The sequence below is a fragment of the Dreissena polymorpha genome, chromosome 4, assembly GCF_020536995.1.
Source record: "Dreissena polymorpha isolate Duluth1 chromosome 4, UMN_Dpol_1.0, whole genome shotgun sequence".
NCBI classification, from domain to species: Eukaryota; Metazoa; Mollusca; class Bivalvia; order Myida; family Dreissenidae; genus Dreissena; species Dreissena polymorpha.
In genome coordinates this window covers 117,525,514-117,550,934 of record NC_068358.1, presented here as the reverse complement: position 1 = coordinate 117,550,934, position 25,421 = coordinate 117,525,514, and the positions used below count along the sequence as shown (strand labels likewise).

Below are 25,421 nucleotides of genomic sequence, written 5' to 3'. Positions count from 1 at the left end.
TGAAACCATGTACATGTATCTCGTATAAGATCATAACGCCTAATACCTCGAAAAATGATACGATAGTAAAGACGTCAGTTTTAAAACAGAACGGTAATCGGTGGATACAAATATTACTATATATTAATTATTTAGACGTCATCCGCATGCGAGCGCAATTATGCAAATAAGAGAAACATCCTTTGTTGTTATTTATGTCAATTGTATAGTCATACCGTCTTCTCTTTACGACACTCATCTTACGAAGTTACTCCATCTTACACAGAATACACACTCACCAACATTTACAATATTTAACAAACCACATTTGCTTTTTTTGCTATTTTCTTTATTTGTTTTTTTATAAAAAAGGATTTGGTTTGAAAATGTTTGCATAATATAACAAGGTTGTCAATGTCTCTCAGTCGATTCCGAGTTTAGACGTTAACTTGTGTCTTGATATTGCACGTTGTAGAAGCTTGGTCTGAAATATAATAACACGAAGCATGTCAATCTTAATGCAATATCAACATAAGAAAGTGAACTACAAATACACATTAACTGAACCACACTTTAACTACATATATAAAAATATACATAACGTAGTATACAACCGTATAATCTTTATCTTCCCGCAAGGATTGAATATTATTATACGCTTAGTGTATTAGATTTTTTTAATATAATGTCGTTGTCTTTTGTGACGGATCCCTCTTTCCAAATTCATATTTACTTAAAATTAATATGTTTTATTATATTAATGAACGACAGAAACCTGTTACTTCTTACATTTCAATGGTTTACAAAACACGTGGGCGTCCGGCGTATCCGGTTGGAGCCTTCACGGGGTTGCCACCAGAAGTCAAACCAATGGTCTTCTGAGCTACGTGGAGGGACTCCCTGGCAAGGTTGGCAGCAGCGGCGTTAGCGAACGGGTTGCCCATGGAGACGGCGCCACCGGTGTTCATGTCAATGATGTTTGCAGCATTGCCAATTGATCCCTTTGCCAAACCATGTCCGAGAGAGGAAGCAAGAGGGTCGTGCCCAATAGTTGCTACTCCGGAAGCTCCAACTTTGTTGACGTCGTGTACGACATTAACACCCATCGGCACTCCTGGTCTGTGCATGCCGCCAAAGGGACTGACACCACTCATGCCTGGTTGATGAACTCCCATCATACCTCCGCCGACAATTTGACCTCCGAAACCTGATGATTTGGCAAGGTCGTGCATCACTTCGCCCTCGATCTTTCTTGCAACATGTCCGTTGGGGTTGATGAATCCGGTTCCTACTGGCACTTGAGCTGCCTTCGCAATGTTGTGACCTTGAACTGCATCGGTTCCGAGCTTTGCTTTACCGATGTTGTGGGCAATAACACTTGGGTGATCCACACCGACGGTTCCAGCAGATACTCCACCAAAAGGTCCGCGGTTTACCAAATCACCATTGAAGATGGGCTTTCCAGCGGTAATAGCTCCAACCTTGGCCATATCATGCTGAATTGGATTAACTCATCCCATCGTGGCCTTGGCAATATTGTGTTGTACTGATTTACCGCCTCCTAAAGACACCTTTACAATCCTATGATTGTTATCATCATCCATTGACTTTGCGATGTTGTGTTGGATTGGGTTAACATGTCCCATGCCACCAATGACTGGGTTAGTACCAATGGTTTTCATTCCTATATGGTTTGCCTCCTTTCCGATGATATGCTCTGTTGCTTTCGCAACCTGGTGTCCAACAGATCCGGGAGCAATGACGTATCTGTTCATATTGGGGTCAAACACGAGTTCCTGGCCGTTGAAGTCAGATGGGAATGGCATGCCGCGGAGAGGATCTGTCCAGCCGTCGTTGAGGTCATGTGGTCCGTTAGGCATGACTGATCCGATTCCATTGGCAATGCCGTCAGGGTTCAGAGTACCGCCGTGTCTGGGAAGTAGGACGTTACCAATCATTTCACCGGCGGTTAGCGGTCTGCCAAAGATGGTACTTCCAATCACGCTAGAAATATCATCTGGTATCATACCTCCGTGTGCGATACCCATGAGGCCTACGGGACCAAAACCGGGCTGCATACCACCGCCAATGGTCGCCTTGGCGACATCGTGTTCCAGTTGTTGACCTACAGTAGCTGCCTTTGCCGTGTCGTGTCTAAGTTGGCCACCGACTACTTGTGCTTTGCCGATGTCATGCTGTATGTGGTTGGTAAGTATCGGCGATCCTATTCCAATATGGCCTCCGGGGCCGAAACCAGGCTGCAACCCACCGCCAATGGTTGCTTTGGCAACATCGTGCTGCAGTTGCTGTCCTACAGCGACAGCCTTTGCCGTGTCGTGTCTGAGTTCACTTCCAACTACTTGTGCTTTTCCGATGTCGTGCTGAATTTGGTTACCTATGAAGGGCTTATTTACAATCCTTACTCTTCCTCTATAACCTGCCACACAAATTTAAATATCATATTAAGTATTTTATTGAATAAAGTAAAAACATAATCTACTGCAAGTATAATACTTAATCATTATATGCTTTAAATCCATTTACTGGTGCTTCTGGGCAAATACTGAACATTATTGGATAAGAACTCAAAACAAACCATAATTTTGCTATACCTTAAAAACCGTGTGTTGAAAAAAAAGGTAATGTCAGATTTTTAAATGTTTTTGTTCTATATACTGGTCCGTTCTCGTCATCGGAAATGTAGTTATGGGCTATTGTGATCCATTTAATGCTAAATGTATATCTTTGGTGCGTTTAGCAAATAGTTAAATCAAAAGTAACCATTAATATTTACCTTGTGAATGGCTGTATGTCACGAAAACGAAACACAGTATTGTTCTTAGGTACATCTTTATTATTTTGTATCCTGAAATCACAAACAAATAACAACAAATAGAAACACATTGAAATGCCAAATGTTATTAGAATGTAATCGTTTGAAAGGTCTTGCTAAAATATTGTACATGTATTCCATTATGGTCTCGCTTTATGATTGTTTTATGAATTCTCTTGCGGTCTTGCTTAATAATTGTACATGTATTCCATAGCGTGTAACACTCATAAATTTACGTATTAACACTGTTATACTGTAATACGAAGCAACATCGACCATAGACTTTAATAATTATTTTAAATTATAAATATTCAAAAACGTAATATATAATGCATGTCTTAGATTTCTTATTTTTGCCAGTTATGTTTTAAGGCTTTGGTTAAAAAAACATATTTTTGGAATAATAACAAAAAACAACTTAAGAAAATTACGTTGAAGTTTTAAAAAAAGTAACAGGTTTCTTAAAACCACCTACGAAAAAAGATGTCTACAATTAATAACATTTATAACAAAACATTGTGTTTATATTTATCTAAAAAAAAATTGGTGTGTTCTTTTCACAAACCAAATTATATCACACAACAATTAAGATATAAAATGCCTTATCATCTTTGACTTTTAAATTCCAAAAAGCATTTAATATGTGCATTCAAAACTATATTATAAAACTTACTGTTTTCTCAGGACACAGTAGATATGCTTTCACTGTTCACTCTTTGTTACTGTTCTGTAATATTGTTGTATATTCTTAAGTATTTAATGTTTCTTGTGTTTTTGTATTTTCTAGATCTACTGTTTCTTATTTCTCTCCGTTGTTCCCCCTGTTCTGCTTTACAACTCTGTCCGCCTGAATATTTATACACAGCCTGGGTCAAGCTTCACCGATCTTGATCAACATATCATGCGGTCGAATGACATCAACGATTGTCAAACAGTCGTTAAACTAATTAGTTTACAGTCATAGAAACTCATGTAACAACGTCGCAACAAATCACAAACCGTATCGAAGTTTCCCGATTTTTGATAGATGCCCGTCGCTAACGTCACTCCACGTTACGTGACGTTTACGTTTGTCTCAATTTACCGACAATGGTTTGCCACTTTTCGGCAAAAAAACAACAATCAAAATCACGGTGCAAGAAACAGTATTTAGTCAAGCGTTTGTGCATTTTGATGGTCTTCCGGCAGGTGGAGGCTCTTTTTATCTTATTGTATTACATGTTGTTAAAAGGAACACTTCATTGATCTACGTGGTAGAAAATCATAACATTAGTTTGAACCGCAAATAATGTACCCGTAACATATGATAATGTTACTGCTTATAAATATTGACTTTCATTTCAAACTTAACGCTGTAGTTTATTTTGCCAAAACACCCAATGCAGTGATTTGTATTTCTAAGTTAACGTATGTCATAAAACGGCCGATATATAAGTCAAAAGTATAGTTAAATTTTATGGTTCATCTCCTTACAACGAAAGACAATGTTATTAAAGAATCTGATATTGGATAGTTTCGTTGGGAATGCGATAATTTGAAAATGTTGACCCTATTTTATTTCTACGTCTAGTATAGTGCGATTGCATTCCCGGAGATGCGAATTGTTGTAACGATGCAATCAAAACATGGAAAAAAATTCATTAGTTACATTTATAAGCATTATAATGTTTCTTAACTAAATGTAAACAATATTGAATGCGTTAATCTTATATCAAGGTCAGCCCTTTTTGTCGATGTGTGTGCCCATTTACCACTTTTACCGATTTTGATCACTGTTGTTACAAGGGACTCATAGTTAATAAAACGTTGGTATATACGTTCTTGCTTAATTTTTAATTTCTAGATTTAGAACTAAGATCAGGCAACATAAGATTGGAAACTGTGTTATTTGTTTTCCTATCTGTAATTGAAACGCATTTGATGTAATTATCGACGATAGTAAACGTTTAACATACAAAACATACTTCCAGATTTGAATATGTTTTTCGTATTAACCGATAGTCTGCAAAGAGCGGTTGACTAACATTTCTTATTCGTGAATATATAAACTCAGATCACTTGGAATACCAATGAGTAATTTTTTGTGTGTACGGAAAATTCTAGCATATATTCATGCCTGACCGTCAACTTATGGCCAATCTTAAGTTCGAATATTGACGGGTTATTCATATACAACTATTATTAATAATTATCATCCCCTGCCATTGACGGAGCGATATTTTTTGGCGTTTTCAATCCGTCCTTCCGTCTTTTCGGACCACATCATCATCATCATCATCATCATCATCATCATCATCATCATCATCATCATCATCATCATCATCATCATCATCATCATCATCATCATCATCGTCGTCGTCCTCGTCCTCGTCCTCCTCCTTCTCCTCCTCCTCCTCCTCCTCCTCCTCCTCCTCCTCCTCCTCCTCCTAATCATCATCATCATCATCATCATCATGCACTTGAAAGGTCTGGCCGATGGGTAAAAATGAAGGACGACGATACAGAAATAATCCTCCAGTCATGTGTGTGAAAGTAATTCATCTATGGTAACGGGATGTCCAGACGTTCGAATTGTCGATACAGCGTTTCTTCTGACGGCCGCGACGGCGACCTCCATCTAGCGTGCCCTGGAAAACAGTCTTGCACAGAGAGCTCTGTCTGGTGCCGTGTCCAAACCACCAAGCTTTCGTCGTTTGAAGGTCGCTGGTAGCAGCTCTTGCGCGCCGACAAGTGTTGCAGTCATGTTCCGGACGTACTCGTTGGTCGTGTGCTCCATGTAGGAAATGCGAAGCAGTCTTCGGAGACTAAGAGGGATATGTAGAGCCTTTTCTCGGTGGGAAAGCTGCTGGAACTGCTTGTCAACAACCCTCTTAGTATAGCCATCGCTTTGGTCACCATGGCAATTCTTATTCGTACCACAGCGGTACTCGAACAATCCTTGAACAGGGTTGTTCCCAGGTACTTGAAGTTGGTCACTTATTCCAGCTATTTTCCGTCCATAATCATGTCTGCACTGGTGAGAGTTGTGCAGTTCACCATTATCTTCGACTTCTCCGTGCTAACCTCTATCTCGTTTGCTCCTGCTCTTTCATAGAGTCTGTAGGTGATATCTTGAAATTCACTGCTGGGGCCAAACATAAGGTCAATAACATCAACCAATTTCAAGTTGGATAAGGCTCAAGTTGGTGTTACAGGTGTTTCTCAAAGATGACTCTGCATTTGAAGATCTGCTCCACGTTGCGCCGCCCAGCTGTGAATCCAGCCTGTTTTTCGACCGGCAGTTGTCCGTTCTTACTTTTCAATTGATTGAGGAGCAGGCTTAGCATGACTTTACTGGTGCGATTATTCTCGCACAATTTAAGGTTTCAATTTTTTGGTAGGGGGGATTACCAACGATTTGTTCCGCTCCTTGGTCCATTTCTTCTCCTCCCATATCCGTTTGCATAGTGCCGTCATTGCTGCAGTTGTTGCCAACCACAAGAGGTTTTCCTGCCGTAAGAATACGCACATCCTAAGAGTTTACCAGGTAGTACGAACCCATACAGAAGCGTTTCTCGAAAAGCATTGCATGGAATTATATATGAGCCGTGTTCTGTTAAAAAGGGGTTTAATGCATGTGCGAAAAGTGTCGTCCCAGAAGTGTGCAGTCCGCACAGGCTAATCAGGGACCACACTTTCCGCAAAACTTTATTTTTGCTAAGAAGAGACTTTGTTGAAACGAAAAATATCTTAGAGGACTGCACGGGCTAATCTGAGACGACACTTTACGCACATTCATTAAACCCCATTTTCACAAAGCACGGCTTATATTATTATATATTTAATGCTTTTATGAACCTGTAGTTGCATTCTTTATAAATATTGGCGTGAAAAAGGGAGAAAACGCATGTCTTTAGAATACGAGTCAATATTTAGTGGAAACCCATCGACAAGCCCACTTAAACTTAGACGGTTTTCTCTACTATTAAGTTCGACGTAATTTTGTCCGAAGTCTATCGCTGCAAGATAATAACGTGATATTCTGCATATACGAATTTAAGGCGTATAAGACACATATTGAAACTGATAACGTGTTACTCACTGGAAAGTATTTATGGTTTGAACAGCGAATATATTTATTCTCCTTATCGGAAATATTATTTGCATGGAAACGGACCCATTCATTCGAACTCGTGTCGGTTAGTGTATGTTAAGATGTTGCTGAATTGCTTTGTTATTTGCAAGTTAACGCTTTGTGATTAATTCGTATTTACATGTGCGTATTGTGAGACCACGTGTTGGCTCAGTCTGAAGTTCGGCATGCCTTTCAACCAGTCTATACGACCATGTTTTGCACTTACCGTACGAAGGCGGTCCACATCTTATATCATTTGTAACGTTTGATAGCGTTTTTGAGGTTTGTCCTGTATTGTTTAAATAAGTTCAATTTAAAAAAGAATTAATCTCCAGAAATCTCGGGAAATGGTTTGTTTCTTTACCTAAATTATTTAACAAGAAATCGGTCATTAGTTGAATTTATTTATTCGCATCATAACATATAGTCGATTTCTAACCATTACCAAGCATTGAGTTATATTGTGTTTAATGTTGCTGAAAGACTTTACAGATGATAAATTCACACCATTAATCGACCGTAGCCAGTATTTCGTATAGCTCAGTCTCTATAACCATTAATACTTCAAAATATAATTTATCTCAATGAATATATGTATCCACACGAATACAATGTCTATAATTAAACCGAGTATGTACGCACTGCGGTTTAGCATCTCGTATTTGTTCAGTGCATTTTATTAACCAAGTGTTCGACTACAGTAAAGTTTAATGTTGATTAAATTGCGATATACAGGCACTCAAAACAATATCATTGTCACAGTATCTGACTCAAAACATACGTGTACATCTTCGAGTAACGTAAGTGTATCGTCAGCGGTATATGTTCGCAATTATAAAGCATTATCACCTATAGGAATCAACAAAATCAACCGCCTGTGCATAAATCTTGACGTCGATTGAGTTGGCATGTTGCTCGACTATTTTTAGCGTTTAAGTACACATGTTTTTCTATATTTGGTCTTCGTTTAGTTTAACATCATTGTATAATTAATTGTTACGGATCTTCATATCAGGTCACTAATTATAAGTGGTCACTCAATATGAACAAATGAACACTTAGAATACCTCGAAGAACTGTTTTAATAGTCGTCGACAATAAAGATAAACTTGAAAACAATCTTTAAGTTGAACAAATGTTCCATCTATTTCCGTTAGAGTGTCCAATAACTGCTAAATGTATTCATCTGTTATTTGTTCTTAATTCCTATGTTTAGTTGTAATTATAGTTCGCAAATATCTTACATCAGCTGTAATAAGTAAATGGCGTTCATCTGTAGTACAGTCAACAAGCGAAAATATGTGTTTGAATGTCATTTTGTGTGGCTCATGTGAAAATATTAAGAACAATAATGAAATTCCAAAAAAGGCAACTTATACTTTAATACCTGTTTCAGCCAGATTACACATGGTCAAGTCGATCCATAGTGATAAATAGTGTCAATTAGACAATTGTGAAATAAAAAGCTACGTTTTAATATATAGCCGACAAAAACATATTCTTATCACTTTACTTATTCTTGAAGGTTAGTCATTGATACACAGGAAAAATGAGTCAATTTACTGTTACATAATTGTTTTGACAATCCGTGAAATAACCATTAAAACTAGTTTTTTCTTCTTTATAGAGTATACTTGATTTTGGCTTACTGCGTGTGCAGAACCGTGTAACTTCATGGGCATTACATGTAACAAACAATAAATTTCGTCACTCGGAGAATCTTTCACAAGGAGAACATACATTATAGTTGTAGGTTTCATACCAAGACCTGAATCTCGTGTCAGATCTTTGAAACCTCAAGAACATAAAGTGCTTTATTATCAAAGAAGCCTGGGCCCAGCTTGTCAAAAATTGAACAAACAAGCTTGCACTCATAAGGATAACTTAAATTTTTGCAATTTAAAATTTGTTGTTTTAAATACGTATCTGTCGTAGATAAAAGTAATGTGTACTGTAAATGGTTATTATTTGAATTTTTGACTACCCTGATGTGCATGCATACATACATACATACATACATACATACATACATACATACATACATACATACATACATACATACATACATACATACATACATACATACATACATACATACATACATACATACATACATACATACATACATACATACATACATACATACATACATACATACATACATACATACATACATACATACATACATACATACATACATACATACATACATACATACATACATACATACATACATACATACATACATACATACATACATACGTACGTACGTACGTACGTACGTACGTACGTACGTACATACGTACATACATACGTACATACGCACATACGTACATACGTACATACAAACATACATTATGAGCTCCGTCATGCGAACATGTGTCGTATTCCATATGTAGATCGCGCAGTCTGGGCGGTATTAGTTTAAACATATTTATTTCAAACAAGCATTTTTATGCAAACAATTTCATACAACATTTATATTAAATCATAACATGTTTGAATGGGATGAGAACGAAAGACAAAGTCTTATATGGTTCTTCTCCCTCGCCTTGAAATATATACAGTTGCATGATTACGAACGAACATAATTGGATTACAAAATAATAAATCTAGAAACATAATCGGCAAAAAGAGCAACTCCGATGACAGAATTGGAAGGTGTAGGAGTTAAAGTGGGTGAGGTTTGGGAAAATAGTGAGAGGTTAATAAGGAAACTGTAGCAAGTTTACGTATCAAATCGCTTACTATCGATAATGAATTTATGAACTGCATCAGCTTTTTTGGTATTCGTTAAATAGTCATGAGTGTCGTCTCCATATAGAATAGTTTCGATGCATGGGACGGAATAAATAGATATCTTATTTGTTAGTTCAACGCGAATATGTGCATACTGAGTGCATTCGAGAAAGTAATGAGATGTCGTTTCATGGAGTCCACAGAGACACAGAGGTGATGTGATGATGTTGCGTCTGAAGAGATGTTCATTTAGGGCGCTACAATTTGTTCTTAAGCGTGTATGCAACATTTGAGAGTGTCTTGCGCCGTACGAGAATCAATGATTTGGAGTTTGTCGATCAAGGTTAATTCGCCTTTTGAATGAAAGTATCGAATCGGCGTTTTTGACATCATCGGGAAGACTATTCCATTCAGATAAGGTAGACGGTAGGAACGAATTTGAGTACAGTGATGTTCGGGTCTGAATTGTTTGAAGATTTGAAGTATTTCTGAGAGAGTAATTGCTGCCTGACCCAACTAATGCGAGCAAGAGGGATTGTAAGTAAGTAGGTACATTACAAGAGTTCATTTTATACATTAGTATTAAATTATGTTTGCGTCTTTGTTGACTAAAAGATTCCCATCTTAGCTCATTGTAAATATCTTCTAATGAAACTAGGCGCGTGCATCCAGATGTTATTCGCGCGGCTTCGGTATTACAAACTAATATCAAAACAGTAAGAACAAGTATTGATTTTTTAATAAATATTATTAATATAATTGTGTATATTTTAAGCTTCTTTTACATATTTGCAAACATTAATAATTTCAAATTTAAACGTTGATTTTTACAAGGTATGAATTCTTAACACTAGATTAAAAAAATATCATGAAATGATTGCTGTTCATTTCGTGTTAATGACCTAATGTGCATTGCAGTACCTAGGCATTGGTAACCGTAACACTGCCCTAGGTTCATTTGAATAACAGACATATTGTTAAGACTATGCTATGTGCTCTGTATACTCGTTATTTTGTTGAAATCGTGTTAAGATATATTGTTTTCAATTAATCAGTGTTCTTCAGCCTTGTTAAAAAAACAAGAACATAGTTTATGCAACTTAAATCATTCGGACCAGTTACAAGTATACGCTACGCGCAAAATACTAATCTGAACTTTACACAAACAGTGCAATATATTTGCTTAAAATAGCAAAATAATTTTTAGTCGACAGCCAACTAATGTTTGATAAACATCTATTCGTAGCCAATTTTCCCCTGCTCTATTTCTTTATATACAGCCCATGTATTATTATCAATTATTCCTTGTCAAATACACTGACGGAAAGTGTGGTATAAACACATGTCGGAATAATGATATTGAATTAATTCCTCAATCGCTTGTCAAAATAAAGCAATAAAATACTGGTCCTATTAAGCACACAGACGGTAAGCATATATTGTATATTCCCGCGTGATATTTCTCCAACGTTCATATCTGGAATGTTAACCAGAAACAAATGATTATCGGTGAACTAGTCTCTTTACGCGATATACTGAGCTGTATGCAATGTTTAAGTAACATGCGCTCAAACAAAAGTGATGTTTTCCTTCAAGTTATGACATCTAAAAGTGTAAAGTTTGTCGCAACCGGGATATTTCATTTGGCAATTTGACGCTGTGCGAAATAGTGCACGCACATGATGTATTATCAGCTATATATAACTGACATTACACATTACCTTCGCAGCAATAGGACGTTGTACTGATTTGTACGAAATTGAGCCCTGGGGTTCGTACACACTGCAATGTTAACATCACCGCTATTAAAGCATGAATTAACACGACGGTTACAAGAAAAACAGTTTCGTCATGCTCTTGCGCATATTTTTTTGCCGATGTCCGTTACTACTAATATTAATGTTAATTTATCCCAAAATACATTTTCCACGAGAGAAGTGTGTTCATAAGAATTGTAAATTTTTAGAATGCGAATTTATACTGATGTGTTAACAGCTTTGTTTGTTCGAAATCACATGCATCAAAAGGCTTGACAATGCCTTCATTCATGTGATTTTTATTTCCGTACACGTTGATTACAAAATTTAATAACATTTTAAGATATCCGGTTTATTATATTATACTTTATTCCAATTCGATAATTTTTAATTTCTACGCCGTAAAACTCGACACTTTGTGTTTTGGCTGTTAATCAAAACATTAATAGGATATATTTTCTTAGGTAGAGATTTTATACGTACGGCATTAGTTTGCGAAGATCAATCACACTTAATGAGTGTGGCTTATTCGATAGTTGTAAAGTTATCATATAATGATGGACCGATAATTAAACTATCTCTTGTTTGCTATAATTTAGACATGCGAACATATATTTACGTAAATGATGCATATACCACTCATAATGTATCAACACAAGAGACCTATTTTACATCGCATCCCTTAACTTGTTGTTGGTTTGGCATCAAACGCTAATTTGTGTATGCTAAGAATACTGTTACTTTCATAAAATTCATACGTTAATAAAAACACAATTTATTTAACTACATTGTGTTGATTATAAAATAAATATGACGGTTATATATACCGTAATTAGCGAGACAACGGTATTCAACACCAGTGTGTGTTAAACGCGTAAACAATTTTAATAATATAATGTGTGATTATATAGAATTTTATGTGAGTTTTGGATATAGATCAAGTTTATCATGCGAGGCTTAGAACCAGGTTAGCGCGAGGCTTGTTATACTATAGATTTTCATCTGGTAATAGGATAAAATACCATATTTCGAATGCAGTGGGCGTAAATGTAAATCATTTTATCCTATTACCAGATGAAAATCGATAGTATAACAACGATCGTATAAACATGAGCTTTATACTAACGCTATTTTTAGATCAGATTTGGGTTTTTCCAAAAATTGTGAATATGTTTTTGTCAACTACGGAAACATAAAATCGTCAAAAAATACAATATTTGTTAATTATTAATGGAAAAGGGGAGAAAATAATAGGATAAATAGAATATTATGTGAATTTCGGATAAAGATCAAGTTTATCATGCTCGGCTCGAACCATGGTAGCGTTCGGCAAGCCTTGCGCTACCCTGGTTCTAAACCTCGCATGATAAACTTGATCTTTATCCATAACTCACATAATATTCTATATTTATTGATACTGCGGGCAAACGATTCCCTATTGAAAATATTTTGAATCACTTTGGTGAATGACATAACCAGCTCTGAAATACAAGGCAGACGCACGATTTAGTATATTTATGTAACGATTTACATTTATGTTAATCGCATATGACTCACGAAGATTAATTAATCATAGGAAACAAATCTATGAGTGATTGGTTTTCTTCTGAAGTAGAGAATGTTTGGTATGCACTGCGGATCGACATAAATTGAAATACTATATTTGCATACAGTGAATAATAAATGATCAATTTATTAGAATAAAGGGATTCAAATGCAAGTTGATTGCCAATTCGAATGTAATAAATGAGACGAACTGACGAATTAAAATGTATAGGGAAATCATCAATTATATTGATCAAAGGACTTCCCCACATAATTTGCTATTTTTAAAGATAAATATAGAATATTATGTGAGTTTGGGATAAAGATCAAGTTTATCAATCGAGGCTTAGAACCAGGGTAGCGCGAGGCTTGCCGAACGCTACCATGGTTCGAGCCGAGCATGATAAACTTGATCTTTATCCAAAATTCACATTATATTATATTTATACTGTTATTTCCTCCCCTTTTCCATTAATAATTATCAAATATTTTATTTTTTGAAAATTTTATTTTTCCGTAGTTGACAAAAACATATTCAGAAATTTTTGGAAAAACCCAAATCTGATCTAAATATAGCGATAGTATAAAGCTCATGTTTATACGATCGTTGTTATACTATCGATTTTCATCTGGTAATAGGATAAAAACGCCCAAAGCGTGTATCAAATATAAATAAATAAACAATTAATTAATGGAACTCTGCGTAGATAGATAGGTGGCGAAAAAAGTCAAGTCAATCATTTCGGAATTTTGCAAAACGTTTTTGATTGAGTTTTGTTTTGACACTTCGTAAGAAGTTTTCGTAAAAATTAAAAAAAATCATGACGATACATGTTTCTTTAAGATATTCGTATACCTGAATGGTTGCTTGCTTCGTTTAAGACGGAGATCAATCATACCACAAGTATGTCATATTATAACATAACTTTTTATAACATACACTTTACATCCATATGGCACAAAGAGATTATAATCATGCAATTATCACGGCCGTTAATCACGCGCGCCACCTCTTTTATGTAATAGATCGGCAAGAAGCCGATGTGTTTGTGCATGCAACAAATTGTACATGTTCACAGCAATTGTTTGATGCCATTAGAGATTTCTTTGGATAGACATTTGCTCGTTACACAGGCAAAATACATCGATTTTCTTTTAAAACGTCACCATGCAACAACTTACAAAGGTCCTCACGTTTCCAAATGGGTTGTGATTGTATGTTTCTTAACATTTGTGGATGAACAAATCTTCACTGAATCGCACTACATTGTCCGATTTTTTAAATAATGTGAAATATGTTGAAAAAACATATAAAACCTACTCACGTTGTACGATTATCCGTAAAATCTCAAAACATCCGGCAATTAGCGCCACCTCGGAAGAAGCATTGGCTCATTTATTAATGCATCGCGAAAAAGAGGTGGCGCGCGTGATTAACGGCCGTGAATTATACATCAGCTGGGACAATAATCTTATTCAACGCAAAGGCTATTTTCCACTCTAACTCTAAAACCCCCTCTTTATGAAATGCTATAGTTCATTGTATCACTTAGACTCGTCCACTTATATAAACCGATTGTTTTCCTCGCAGTCATTCCTTTTCGAGCTGACCAGTAAACCGAGTAAGTCACTGCTTTACGAATTTTACATTTAACCACCCTCCCTCCCCCATATTACTTATTGTAACGCGATGCTTGCCAGATTTTGTTAAATTTCAGTATTGGCGAGTTTGTCAACCTCCCTTAGAAACTTACATCGTCAAGGCTAGGACTTCACAGCGTTTGGAACACCGTCAGTCGGTTAGGTTAAATGTGTAGAGAGTTCAACTCCCGACGACAGTATCCTGTGTAATATACTGTACCAGTGTTGGAGAACAAAGACTTATGTTTATCGGCATAGTTTCCATGAACACACTTCCATTCTTGTCACAGGGATTTGACACTATATACTGCTTTTTCCCGCCGTTCTCTGGAGAATCTGTTAATAAAAATTGTCCCAGCCTTGACATTTAAATGCCAAACCTTTTAGTGAATAAATTGTGTTTAAATATTTTCTTGGTGTTTGCCGTTGAATAATACACAAACATGTATTTAAACGTTACATGTAAACGTTAACAATTAAAATCCTTCGAGATGTTGACGTGTTTTAATCAGTCAAATCTTCTGACCTCATAATAAATCAGTGCGCCTTTCTTGGTAACTAGATTCACGTCATATACATTACAGTCAAACACTTACAAATAAACAGCAAATCCATAATCAAAACAGAAAATAACGACTATACTAGGTGAAAATTCACATTATATTATATTTATACTGTTATTTCCTCCCCTTTTCCATTAATAATTATCAAATATTTTATTTTTTGAAAATTTTATTTTTCCGTAGTTGACAAAAACATATTCAGAAATTTTTGGAAAAACCCAAATCTGATCTAAATATAGCGATAGTATAAAGCTCATGTTTATACGATCGTTGTTATACTATCGATTTTCATCTGGTAATAGGATAAAAACGCCCAAAGCGTGTATCAAAAATAAATAAATAAACATTTAACCACCCTCCCTTCCCCCCATATTACTTATTGTAACGCGATGCTTGCCAGATTTTGTTAAATTTCAGTATTGGCGAGTTTGTCAACCTCCCTTAGAAACTTACATCGTCAAGGCTAGGACTTCACAGCGTTTGGAACACCGTCAGTCGGTTAGGTTAAATGTGTAGAGAGTTCAACTCCCGACGACAGTATCCTGTGTAATATGCTGTACCAGTGTTGGAGAACAAAGACTTATGTTTATCGGCATAGTTTCCATGAACACACTTCCATTCTTGTCACAGGGATTTGACACTATATACTGCTTTTTCCCGCCGTTCTCTGGAGAATCTGTTAATAAAAATCGTCCCTGCCTTGACATTTAAATGCCAAACCTTTTAGTGAATAAATTGTGTTTAAATATTTTCTTGGTGTTTGCCGTTGAATAATACACAAACATGTATTTAAACGTTACATGTAAACGTTAACAAGTAAAATCCTTCGAGATGTTGACGTGTTTTAATCAGTCAAATCTTCTGACCTCATAATAAATCAGTGCGCCTTTCTTGGTAACTAGATTCACGTCATATACATTACAGTCAAACACTTACAAATAAACAGCAAATCCATAATCAAAACAGAAAATAACGACTATACTAGGTGAATCAATCCTCATTTCAAGGTTTGGTATGACACCAGTAATTGATTAGGACATACTTGTTACCAGGCAAATCAAATTTGGCTTCCAGCAATGGTCTAAAAGGATTTCGTTATAGGCTACAAACAAAAAGTAAACGACAAAAATAGATGTGTATTGTCTTGTCTTCCAGCAACAAGCAAGAGAAAAGTGCAAACATGCGTCTTGTTAAAACATTGGCCAATAACATCGTAAAGCGCGCAGTTCGGTTACATATATTTTCTATTTACAACGAATAATAATTACATGTGTATGTCATAGGTATAGGTGTTTATTTCTATCCAATACGCCATAGTAGGCACATGAGGACAACATAAATTCACAATAAAATTAACAACAACGTAGGCAAAGCAAAATGCAAAAATAAATAAATAATAAAGATAATAATACACACGCACGCCCATACGCATACACCCACATTCACACACGCGCACACGAATACACCCACTCACATACACACATGCCCACACTCACAAGTAAACTAAACATTACATAAAACGTGCATGGACAACACAATAATCATGAAAACAAGCGGAGAAGCCCATTATGAGTGATAAATAATTATAATCGAAAAATACATTACAAAATAATATTATTCCCATAATTTCTGAAATGAGCTTAAAAGATGCGCTCAAGAAATAATTGCCGATCACAAGTAAACAAAACATACATAATAAGTACATAAACGGAGTTAATAGAAGCGATCAAGATATAATTGCCAATCACTCAGAATGAGTATATTAACGCCTTATAATTTTCTGTGTACATTGGATACATGAAAACGTAAGAAAGAACAGTATTATGAACACCGGCAAAATATCTATAAGTTACTTTTCATATGAATATTTTAATTACCGGTAAAAAGGATAAGCAACTTAAGTTAACAATTCGTAATGAAATATGTCAAGCTATTAATGCATGGAAGCTTTAATTTAATGTTAAGTTATACAATTTGTAATGAAATATGTCAAGTTATACATGTATAGGAGCTTTAGTTTAATGTTAAGTTAAACAATTCGTAATGAAATATGTCAAGCTATACATGTATAGGAGATTTAATTTAATGAATGACATTACTTATATAAAGGATTATGGTGTTAATTCTTAACTTTAAAACCAAGAAGTGTAAAAGAAGCTAGTTTTCTTAATGTTAGTGCATTTTGTGAATTTATAAGTGCAATACATTTTTGCATGTTAGGTCGTAACCAATACTTTTTATCGATATATTTCTTTCTTAAGTCATTTAATAAAGAACATTCTAAAATAAAATGATACTCGTCATCAATTTTTTGACAATGTGTACATTTTCTTTCGTTATAAGGAGTAGCAATGGGTTTATGCCAGCGGCCAGATTCAATTATTTAACGATGAGATGATACTCTGAGTTTAGAAAGAGCAATGCGATGGTTTTCATTTGAGATGCTTGTAAGGTACATTTTAAATCATTGTTTATGTTAAGATGCCTGTAGAACAAGGCTCGACTAGATTCCGTTAATCGTGAATTCATATCTTGATAAAAATCAATCCTTAATTCTTTGTTTGAATAATGACAAGAAAACTTCTTTTTGTCCTACCCCTTGGTGTATCCATACTTCTAAAAACCCTAAACTTGACAACAGTTGATGCAACGAACAACCCTTTTTTTTTTAGACGGTGTTAATTCAAAGTCATGTTTCATTATGTTATATATATGTTTAATTTACTTATTTTCTTTGCTTTCTATTATTTTAAACCAGTATTTAACTATTTTAAAATATCTACTTACAATAAGCGAATGTTGCCCTAACTCACAGTAAACGAAATCATTTTGGGTTGCCCTTTTAACACCTAAGATATTTTTACAAAATTGAGTATGAAGACGTTCAATATTTTGTGCTTTATGAAAGCCCTATACTTCGCAACCGTAGTTCAAAATTGGTTTAACGAGTTTATCAAACAATTCTAATTGATGGCTTACTGTTATATTTGTAATGGTATATAAATATTTTTTCATTTTAAAAATGGCCTTTCTTGCTTGCCCTGCTAAGGTTATTTGCGTCTGGTTAAAAGATCCACCACTCGTGAAAACGACTCCAAGATAAGATATATTACTAACAATTTCAATATTTTCATTATTATATGTAAATTGTATGTTCCTTGCAAGTGGTCCCGCTTTTCGGAACACAATTACCTTCGTTTTGTTAACATTAACTTTTAATTGCCATTTTTGACAGTAGCTGCTAAGAATTTCAAATCCACATTGTAAGGCTTGAGGTGTAACCGCAAATAGTACAATGTCATCAGCATATAAGAGAATAAATATTTGAAACATCAAAAGGTCGACCCCTTCGTACCCATTTAAGATGAATGTTTCTTCTAAATCGTTTATGAATAGAGAAAAAAGTTATGGAGATAGGCACTCACCTTGTCTTACACCCAAAAGGCAGTTAAAGTCTTTTCCAACTGTGTTATGAATTTTAATTTTGGATTTAATTGAATAATACATACTTTGTATAACATTTAGCATTTTACCTCTTACACCAAGACGAATAAGCTTACACCACAGGTTTGGTCTGACCACATAATCAAATGCTTTGCTAAAATCGACAAAACCACAGTATAATTGTTTATTATTATTAATCATATGCGTTATAAAGCCATGCAAAACAAAAGTATTATCTGTAGTACTCATACCCTTTCTAAAACCTGCTTGCGCCTCAATATAGACAAGATACTTTTCGGCCCATGAATCTATTCGATTGCTAATAATTCTAGTGAACAGTTTACCCATTGAGCTTAATAAAGTAATGCCGCGATAATTATTGCAATTATTAATACTCCCTTTTTTATGAAGCGGAACTATAAAACCCTCTGACCATGTTTCCGGCAAAAATCCTAATATTAGTACTTTTTTAAATATAGAAAGTAGGCAATGCGAAAACGCTGTATGTCCGTACATATCTAGTTGCCATTACACTTGTAACGTTATTGTTATAATTCATATACTTTTCAAAGCCAGTCGTCAGCTTTGTGCCGATTTCCTCGCAATACTATCTTTCAATGAATAACTGCACCACTTACAGTAACTTGAAATAGACAGGTCGGCTTGTTTTAACTATAAATACCGTTTTATACTGTAAGGGAAAATACCGCATTGTTTATAACTATCGCAAAATAAAGTATAATTTACTTTGATCCAGTATGCATGTTAATATAATGGCGGAATGATAGCTACGTAATTTTAAGAATGATCAGGCCATCAGGCTTTTTATTTGAAAGCATGTAATTAATCATGCATACATTTTGCGTTCATCATATGTGCAATGAATACAATACATATCATTATTGAATCTTTTCGCGTAAAGTCTTTTAAGATCATCAACATATGTCGAGTCCTGTTTCTTTTGTTTAAATATCTGTAAATGAACCATACTTAGAATATACAATGCAGAAATCAATTTAAATAAGACACCGATGACAATTCCAATGCAGTAAACCATGTTTTATAACTTGGTGAATGTGGTTTGCGTGTTTGCTCTACGCTTGATTCTATTTTAACTCAAAGAGCTCTTGTATATTGATGGATGGCCAAATGGTGTATATCACATCATTTCATTTGATTTATGTGTTGTTGTTTTTTCGCCATGCAAACATTATGGTTTCTATGGTTACACAAATGTATGAAAGTTAAAATCGGATCCAGCGAAAACTCACCCTTAGTTTATGCTAGAAAGATGAAACTAAATAAGTGACTAGAAGGCAACATCAGAAATATTAACGTTATTTCATTTATTTCGTCGATTTTTCGTTGTTGCTATATGGATCAAAGCAAGTGAAAACGAAAATCTTGGTCCTGACATATTTCACAAATTATTTAAGTAATGTTGATGGAAAGATAGATTGCAATATGAGGAATAGACAAGTTGTGAAAGTTTGTTCTTTCATCACAAATCATGGATTCTAGAATTACAACATCATTAATGTCTCAAAACTAAAATCTGGATCTTGCCCAATTCAGAAAGAACCTAAACTAATTCGATGAAACTCAATTTGCCATAATTGGACTACATAAGCCAGGTGAGGCACTGCTCTCTCTGCGACAAAGATTTTGTTTTTCTAAAAAAAATGCCTCGTTAACACATATACGTTCCATCATGTATTAGTTTGAAATTACTCTAAGGTGCTGACTGATTTTGTGTTACTGGACATATTTGACAATTAACCCTCACGTGTACATATTTCAAATTTTATACCAAACATATCCAGTATTTGTGCAGTAAGCAAAGAGTGACTAGATATTCAAATAAACACCCGACATATGAACCCGGTACACGCTCGAATGGTATGTTACTAATATATAATGTTCAAAGGCATACTATCTCACTGTTTATCATGTTTTTCGCTGACAACAGGTTTTACTGTCCCGGCCACTTGAGCCATTATAGACAGTACAAGAAAAGACATGGCAATTTATTTGGAGTTTTACATAACACACCATTTCAACAAATAATAATCATACATGCATATTGCCAAGTTAAAGTAGTAGCGATTAGGCCAGTTGTTCTTATTTTTAACTCTTCTGTATATACGTTGCTAACATTCTAAGCTATTTATATTTATATTTATTAAATTTGCATTACATTTTACATGTTTGAGAAGTTTTTTTAAATAACATGTATAGTAAGGCACAATAAATATTACGTGTCTTACGAAAGGCTAGTGTCTTCTATTCTATACCAATCCTTGGTATACATATGAACTATTCTTCTTTTAAATAACAATATCCACAGCATTGGCGTTATAAAATACATAACAAAATTATTGTATTTACATTCGAGAACCATTGATATGACCATTCTGATAATCATTTATGGTTCATTTTATGTTGTGAGTTTTTGATAATTTTAACAATAAAAATAATTATATACCTATTTCTTTATTAACCGCTGCATAGCAAGTGTTTTGTTTAACATTCAATTGTCATTTGCAAAACCTAAAATGAATTCTGAATATTCTGTATATTTCTGTGACCTTTGTTTTTTCCACACATAACGTGCATCATTAAACAAAGAGCCCACAAAAAACATCAAATAACTGACACGTGATTTAATGTTTTAAATTTTATTTCTTACTTCTCACGACCGGTTGGACGTTTTTTTATGGTTACGCATTTTGTTAAAATTGTAATCCACTGTCACGTAACAAAGGTCGAGAAAAGTCATAAGTGACAGCTAATCATTGGTTGGACCGCTTAAGGCACATCGAACTCAACAAAAAATGAGATCGTCGTGTGCTCCATGTCAATGTTAAAATGTTAACGATTTAAACTTGCTTTAACTTGCTGTAAATCATTTCTTGAAACCATGTAAATACCAAACTCATGTAGAACTCATTTGAAATACTACGAAATAGGGTTAGTAATATTTATGATTGAGCACAGCAACCTTTGTTTATTATAATGCCATGCGAATTAATTATATTTTGTTGTTTTACAAAAAAAGCATAACGATACCTTACTATAACTATATGTGAATGTCGTAATAACATCATCAGAGAATGTGTTTGTTTTCACGCTACCCTAACATCTGAAGTAGTAGTCTTACATCGTCATTTCATCGATGTATTTAAATCCAGTTTTTGCTAAGTTTAAAGTTCGAAATGCATAACACATGTCTCGTAACTTGTTTCGCTAAACCGCGCTATGTTCCGTCGCGTATTTCCCGTGTTCAGAGGGACAACCTTAGTTTAACCCATTTATGCCTAGTGGACTCTCCCATCCTTCTAAATTGGATCAATTTATTTCCAAAATTAGGGATGTCTAGTATATTTATTTCTAAATTTATTATATTTCTTACAGAAATTCCTTTAAACAAACAGCGAAGACCCTGATGAGACGCCGCATCATGCGGCGTCTCATCTGGGTCTTCGCTGTTTGCAAAGGCCTTTTTTCTAGACGCTCTAGGCATAAATGTGTTAAGTGGGTTATGTGTCATACGACGGTTTTATAAATAAAATGAAAAGTTGTACGCTATTTTGGCTTACAAATAAACGTGACTTATACAATTTTGGTTACCCGTTTCCCAAAAGTAAATCGCGACCACAACAGTAATTAAATGGAATATTGTCTTATGTGTTTTACTCGATTTCAGAACAGAAAATATTATCGTATATAAATACCGGTATACAAAATTGTGCTTGCTAACTGTCCAGTTAATATTTGACAGCTTTGACACTGCAAGTAGCATTACGTCATACCATTTACCTATTGGTGGTTTTAATGTTATACGTAACATTTCGCAATAACATCTACCAATCGATGAACATTAACACTGCACTCCCCACTTCTACCAACTTGTCGTGACTAAGCCATATATGGCTCTGAACGATCGTGAAATGCAAAACGTCGCTAAAGGAACACTTTGTAGTTATGGAGGAGTCAAGTATCGGCTTTTTAAAATGCTGTTGCAGTGAGTTTGGAAAACACTTTTTTTCGAGTACACACATGTTTTATAAGTTATTTTTATGTATTACTACCATTCTTAAACATGTTACCGAAATGTTTGTTGATTTTGTTATTATTACGTTTTAACCCCACATGTGGAAACTTATTGCTTTACATGGAAGACACATGTATAAGCTTTCAATACTCTTTTCTTTGTTCTGTGTTGCTTATTGATTTCAATTTTAGCATGTGTAATTATATTTAGATGGTTTCAATTAGGGATTCCAGAGGTTAACCGGTTAACCTACCGAAACGACCACTTTACCGGTTTTATTTTCGGAAAAAGGGTTAACCTGATTTTGTTCAAATGCTTTATCATGGAATAATTCGCGCGATTTTACGTTTTGCGTGCGACCAGAGATGAAGAATCTACGACATACTGCAAACTTGTGCAGGCGACTAGTTAGAACACCATGTCGAACCATCGACGGTTATCCCGTTATTCAAAAACATATAACGAGACCAGTATATCACTAACTGGGATGTCAGTGTGACGTCAATGATCCTATATAAAGAACTAACTCCAGTATTTGAAAGATCGTCGTATCTTGATATTATTGAAACTAAAAAATATAGGAATATTATTGCAAAATTACGTTTATCCTCTCACAAATTATCCTATGAAACGGGCAGACACCAGAACATTGACAGAGATCAACGCAATTATGTAACCTAATGACATCGAGGATGAATTTCACTTTGTTTTTAAATGTCCTTATTATCATTATTTTAGGAATGCATTAATTCCGAAATATTATAGAATCCGGCCAAATATGTTCAAGTTTATTGAACTACTTAATAGTACAAACAAAACTGTATTAAGCAAGTTAGCCTTGTTTAGTTTAAAATGCTTCAAAATAAGAGAAAATGTCATATATATGTAGTGTTAAATAGAAATACATTTTTTTGCAAAGAAAAAAAGGTCAGAATTATGTAATTATTGCTATATTTGTAAAACTATATGCATAACGTTGTGTGATCACTGTGTATTAAACCCATCAATGCACCATTCTCACGAAATATGTTTATTTTGTGTCTATTTATTTTAACTGTTTTTTTTAAATGATGTGTGTTGTTTGTGTGTGCGTCAACGCATGCTGTTATCTATTTATATATATGTTAACGACGATGGGCTTCACATGCTTAAGTCAAAACACGGAGCGTATATTGACCTCATCTAGAGTCCTTGGTCAAAAATAACTATTCTGTTCTGTTCTGTTATAAATTACGTGTCAACAAACACATTAATATAGCAAGAAATTCAGCACCTTTGTGGTAAAACATGGGGTACCTTTTGATAATTGATGTCATTGTTTTGTGTTACTCGAGGTCATTTAACTAGCGAACTCAGTTTGTGGGAGCTATTGGTGAATATGTTATTGACACATTAATCTAATTAGCGATAAAAAATTGTTGAGACACTGGATGGCTAATTTTAATTTTGTGTTAACCAATATCCAACATCGAGTGCTCACGAAAATACAGTGTTTATACGTAACAATTTTAACATCGTATCTGTTTTATCAGAAATTAATATTATTAGTAGTAATTTACGTCACCAACAATGCCAACACTTCAGTCAGAGGCAAATTTTATTTAAGAAAGCAATCTATTGAACTCATTTAATTAATTAACATCACGTAAAAAGCTATTTTACAACATAAAATAATTAAATGAAGTATTTAGGCCGTTGCTTACAAGTTGCGCGATACGGTACGTTAATAAGCATGCGCATAAATTATCAACCCGATGGCGACCCGTTGGCATGCTGGTGTGAAAAATAAACAACGTTTAAAATCAATTGCGCATGTGGCCCGGAAGCTTGTGTCCGTGCCATCGACAACCGTGCTATCGGAGCGAGTGTTCTCAAAAACAGGTTTTCTTGCTACAAAGGCTCGCAACCACATCATCCACAAGCTATTGGACGACAACTGTTTCTTTGTGCTTGCTCTGTACATTCATGTATGTTTGCTGATTTGTTTGAACTGTGAGATAGTGTTGCACTAGTTTAACAATTATTTAAAAACATGTTTATATGAAGTTAAAAAAACCAGAATGAACAGAGAAACGCATTATTATGTTGAGCAAAATGACGCGAACGTTATATAAGCGGCCCAACATAAAATAAATTAATGACACGTGAAAATTAAAACAGTGTGTAGTTCTTATAACTTTTAACTTACATGCTTCTACGCATGAAAAATAATGCAAAATAAAGCATACAGTTACAGAAATATTGTAAAAAAGTTAAAGTACTTTATTTTTAAGAAACTGATATTTTATCAACGCAACCGATCTCAAAATAATTTCGTTTCTAAAGCAAACATGTACGGGCGATATCACATGTTTAGCGTATACTTTAAGCATTTTTACTGCTAAAGGTTTTTCGGTTTACCGGTTAATAACTGGTTCCGGAAAATAGTTTACCGGTTAATATTTTTTTGTTACCTCTTTCTTGCATCCCTAGTTTAAATCAATGTGCATGAATAGAATTTTAGCAAAAAGTTCTATTCATTTTTTAACATATATACATTGTTCAAATAGTCACTAAAATTGCTAAAATTATAATTGTTTAATGATCCTAACTTGCAATACATTATTTACAGCACCTTTCAGCGCTCGACTCCAAAGGGGATGAGTACATCGTAAATGTGCTAAATACAAGGAAAGCATGCATGTGTCAACTATTGCCTGTAGTGTTTCCGATCGTGAGACGTGGTAGTGAAAAATCGTAAACAAACAAAAAT

The 25,421-nt window shown here is 34.7% G+C and overlaps 1 protein-coding gene across 1 annotated transcript; it reads right to left on the bottom strand.

Annotated features, from left to right (window-relative positions):
* Positions 1 to 325: 325 nt before the first annotated feature.
* LOC127878947 (uncharacterized) lies at positions 326 to 3,836 on the bottom strand. Its single transcript, XM_052425515.1, has 4 exons — positions 3,486 to 3,836; positions 2,774 to 2,845; positions 769 to 2,416; positions 326 to 463 (listed from the first exon to the last, which is right to left on the bottom strand). Exons 2-3 carry the CDS (start codon positions 2,826 to 2,828, stop codon positions 1,491 to 1,493), a joined length of 981 nt encoding a protein of 326 aa, XP_052281475.1. The 5' UTR covers positions 2,829 to 2,845; positions 3,486 to 3,836; the 3' UTR covers positions 326 to 463; positions 769 to 1,490.
* Between the last annotated feature and the right edge of the window lie 21,585 nt (positions 3,837 to 25,421).

Bases quoted from the DNA above. Each gene is read 5' to 3' on its own strand.
- LOC127878947 (XM_052425515.1), bottom strand. From the start codon at position 2,828: ATGTACCTAAGAACAATACTGTGTTTCGTTTTCGTGACATACAGCCAT. The intron at 2,417-2,773 runs GTAAATATTAAT...TTTGTGTGGCAG, and splicing joins GACATACAGCCATTCACAAG to GTTATAGAGGAAGAGTAAGG.